This window comes from Curcuma longa, chromosome 21 (assembly GCF_044706935.1).
Source record: "Curcuma longa cultivar G26 ecotype Majalengka, Jawa Barat chromosome 21, ITB_CL_G26_1.1, whole genome shotgun sequence".
Taxonomy (NCBI): Eukaryota; Viridiplantae; Streptophyta; class Magnoliopsida; order Zingiberales; family Zingiberaceae; genus Curcuma; species Curcuma longa.
This window is the reverse complement of record NC_133881.1, coordinates 151,090-154,223: the sequence shown is the minus strand read 5'-3', so window position 1 is coordinate 154,223 and position 3,134 is coordinate 151,090. Positions and strand designations below refer to the sequence as shown.

Below are 3,134 nucleotides of genomic sequence, written 5' to 3'. Positions count from 1 at the left end.
CCTGGTTTAAATTGTCCAGCATCAGCTCGTTGCCCTTCTATAACCATCTCCTCCATGAAACCAACAAATGCAAGTGTTTCCTCGTTTGTCCATGTGCGTTTGCTATCCATTTCTTGTTATTCTTTGCACAAATATTTCACAAACGATTTATCAACTAGTAAGCAACTATTTCGAACAAATTATTAAGAAATATAACAGTAAACTAAATCCAATAACAAAAAATAAAATAGTTATTGCAAAGTGTGCTAGTTTATTACAATTTTAAATTTCAACTAAATATCAAAATGCAGTACGATTCCTTCTCCACTCTTCGAACATTTCAATTGCTAGGGTCTCCCGCCGTTGAGTCCATTCATTGCTACTTTCTACACTTTCAATCACCTCGACATTGGAAAAATCCTCTCCTACAGGCATATGCTCAGGTTCAATGGTTGTGTTTTCTTCAGGATCACTATCCATATTCATTCGTATAAAATTTTGAAGCAGACAACATGCAATGATAATCCGATTTTGTGTCTTAATTGGATAAAATGAAGGGCTCCTCAAAATGGTCCATCTCTTCTTAAGCAACCCAAAACAGCGTTCAATTATGTTCCTAGCTGAGGAGTGCTTCTTGTTAAAGTACTCTTGATAATTTTGAGGTGCACGCGAACCTTGAGCCCATTCTTGCACGTGATATCGAGTACCTCTATATGGTGCTAGGAAACCCTGACCATTTGTGTAACCAGCATCAACTAAATAATAACTACCTACAAATCAAAAGAAAATTATTATATACAGTAGTTAATATATATAATCAGTAATATAATATTATTTGTTTTTTGACATACCAAGTGGTATTTGGAGGCTATTACGTCGTCCAATAGCGTCTCGTAGTATTCTCGAATCAGATGCTGATCCTTCCCAACCACTAAGCACATAAACAAAATTCATATCTCGGTTGCATACTCCCAAGACATTTGTAGAAATTCTACCCTTTCTTGTTCGAAATCTTGGTTTATCTGCTTCGGGGACAGAAACATCGATGTACGTGCCATCTAATGCTCCTAGACAACCCTATAATAGAGAAATATCAGGTTTTATAGCGAATGGTAATGACTTAACAACTTAGATATATTGAAGTTACCTTAAACCATTTCCACCTCGGATCTACGCAACCCTCTGGAACAGGTTCAGCCTTGGCAAATAAGAGGCTTTGCACACGTATGATAGAGTACAAGACCCTGTTAAAATATCTACTAATAGTTTCCCCTGACCTATAGAACCTAACTTGTAAGCTGCGATTCTTTTTATGATGACCTAGTATGATTAAAAATATTATAATTTGCTCAGCTATGCTTACTCGACCTTCTTCAGTTAACCCACCTTTAACTTTAAGCAGCTCACACAATATGGCAAATGCATTTACATTCATCCTTAACTCCCAAATGCAATTCCTATCACCCACTCCAATAATACGCTCAAGTGCATCTCGTCTAAGCGATACACTATTAATCCTTTGACTGAGTGTCAAAGAATCATTAAATAGGAAGCAACAGATTGTTTAAGATCCATACTGTCCATTAAAACAACAAAATTTACAAAAATATCAGATGTATGCCCTTTCACAACCGATAAAACAATACAGATGAAACCAAAACACACTACTAGAATGTGTTCTGAAATAAAGTTTAGAACAGAACCTGAGTCTCTGCCACCTGATGCTGAAGTCTCTGCCACCTGATGCGGAGCGGATCAGTAAGAACAAGATGCTGAAGTCTCTGCAATCATAAAAAAAAACTCTGCACAGAGTCTCTGCCACCTGATGCTGAAGTCTCTGCAATCATAAAATTCTTAACTCTAGTTTAAGTGATACACGATGTCTCACCACTCCACATAAGGTTTCATGCTTGTATACCTGTTTTTCTTTAAGGAAAAAAAAACAATCTTGTATACCATTATGGAAAGGACAAGTCTACTTTGATTGTATTATTTTAAGAGGGCCAAAAAATTAAACCTCTTGAACAAAAAGAATCATTCTTTTTTGTTGATCTGTCAAATAGGTTATGCAGGGAACCATGAGAACAACAGCAATTCAAGCTACTAATCTGGTTAAATTAGACAATGCTAAAAACCAACTCTCATGAGATGTAAAAATGGTGCTGCAGATGCTACCACGTTTTCCTTTTCTGCAGATCTGCTAGTGTTTTCATTTAACATCATGTTTTGTGTGTGTGTGTGTGTGTTTTAAATGTCTTGCTGATATAAACTCAAACTATCAACTTGATTGTTGCTACAGAGGAGAACCCCTTGAAAAAATTCTGCTCGGGCAGCAAGATATAAATCCATTCGACATTTTTTCCCCTAAGAGTTCATTCAGCTTAAATCAAGGTAAAAATTAAGATGATCTTGCCTTCGCCAATGTGATAAAGTAAGTTCAATCTAACTCTTGATATTTAATTTAACCTTATGCAGTTCTATGCCCTCCTGTTGCTCGACGGTGGCCTTTGTGACATAGAATATGATAACATTCTTCACTTTTGAAATTGATTTTGCTTCATTTTGCTTCTGCTTTGGTTTATCTCGACACAGGCTTAAAAGAAATTGATATCACATATGACTTTAGAAACATGATATTAGAAACTACATAAAAGAAAAAGGCGAAAGACGAAGAGAGGCGGAAAGGGACCAGACCAGTAGGCGAAAGACGAAGAGAGGGCGTCAAGCACTCCTTCCTGCGAACGGCGGAAGGTGGCTTTGACAGCTGCGAATGGCGGAGGGTGCGAACGGCGGCGCGTCAGGTGTAGGGTTGAGGGTGCGAAGGTGCCTTTGAAGCACTCCTTCCTTTGACGAGCTAGGTGGAGGGTGGAGGGTGGAGGAACGGCGGCGCGTCAGGTTAGGGTGTGAAGGTGCTTTTGACGAGTAAGGGGTGCGAACGGCGGCGCGTGAGGAATGAAGATGCAGCTGAGGGTTTTGTGGGTAAAATGGTAATTTAACTTCTTCTGTCTCCGTCTAAAATCCGTTGTCTCCGATTTTCGAATGGACAGAAAAAAGAGCTCAGTTGGCGACGGAGACAGAGACAGAAATTGATTTTTTGTATCTGTCTCTCATTTCCAAACGGGGACAAAGACAAAAAAATCAAAATTGTCTCTGTA

At 38.5% G+C, this 3,134-nt stretch overlaps 1 protein-coding gene across 1 annotated transcript in view; it reads right to left on the bottom strand.

Annotated features, from left to right (window-relative positions):
* Positions 1 to 279: 279 nt before the first annotated feature.
* Positions 280 to 3,134, bottom strand: part of LOC141814431 (protein ANTAGONIST OF LIKE HETEROCHROMATIN PROTEIN 1-like) — a 15,988-nt gene continuing 13,133 nt past the window's right edge. The window contains exons 2-4 of the mRNA XM_074702394.1: positions 1,127 to 1,502; positions 831 to 1,056; positions 280 to 749 (exon numbers count right to left, since the gene is read on the bottom strand). Of these exons, the coding sequence (XP_074558495.1) occupies positions 280 to 749; positions 831 to 1,056; positions 1,127 to 1,502 (1,072 nt within the window). The remainder of the gene's footprint in view (positions 750 to 830; positions 1,057 to 1,126; positions 1,503 to 3,134) is intronic.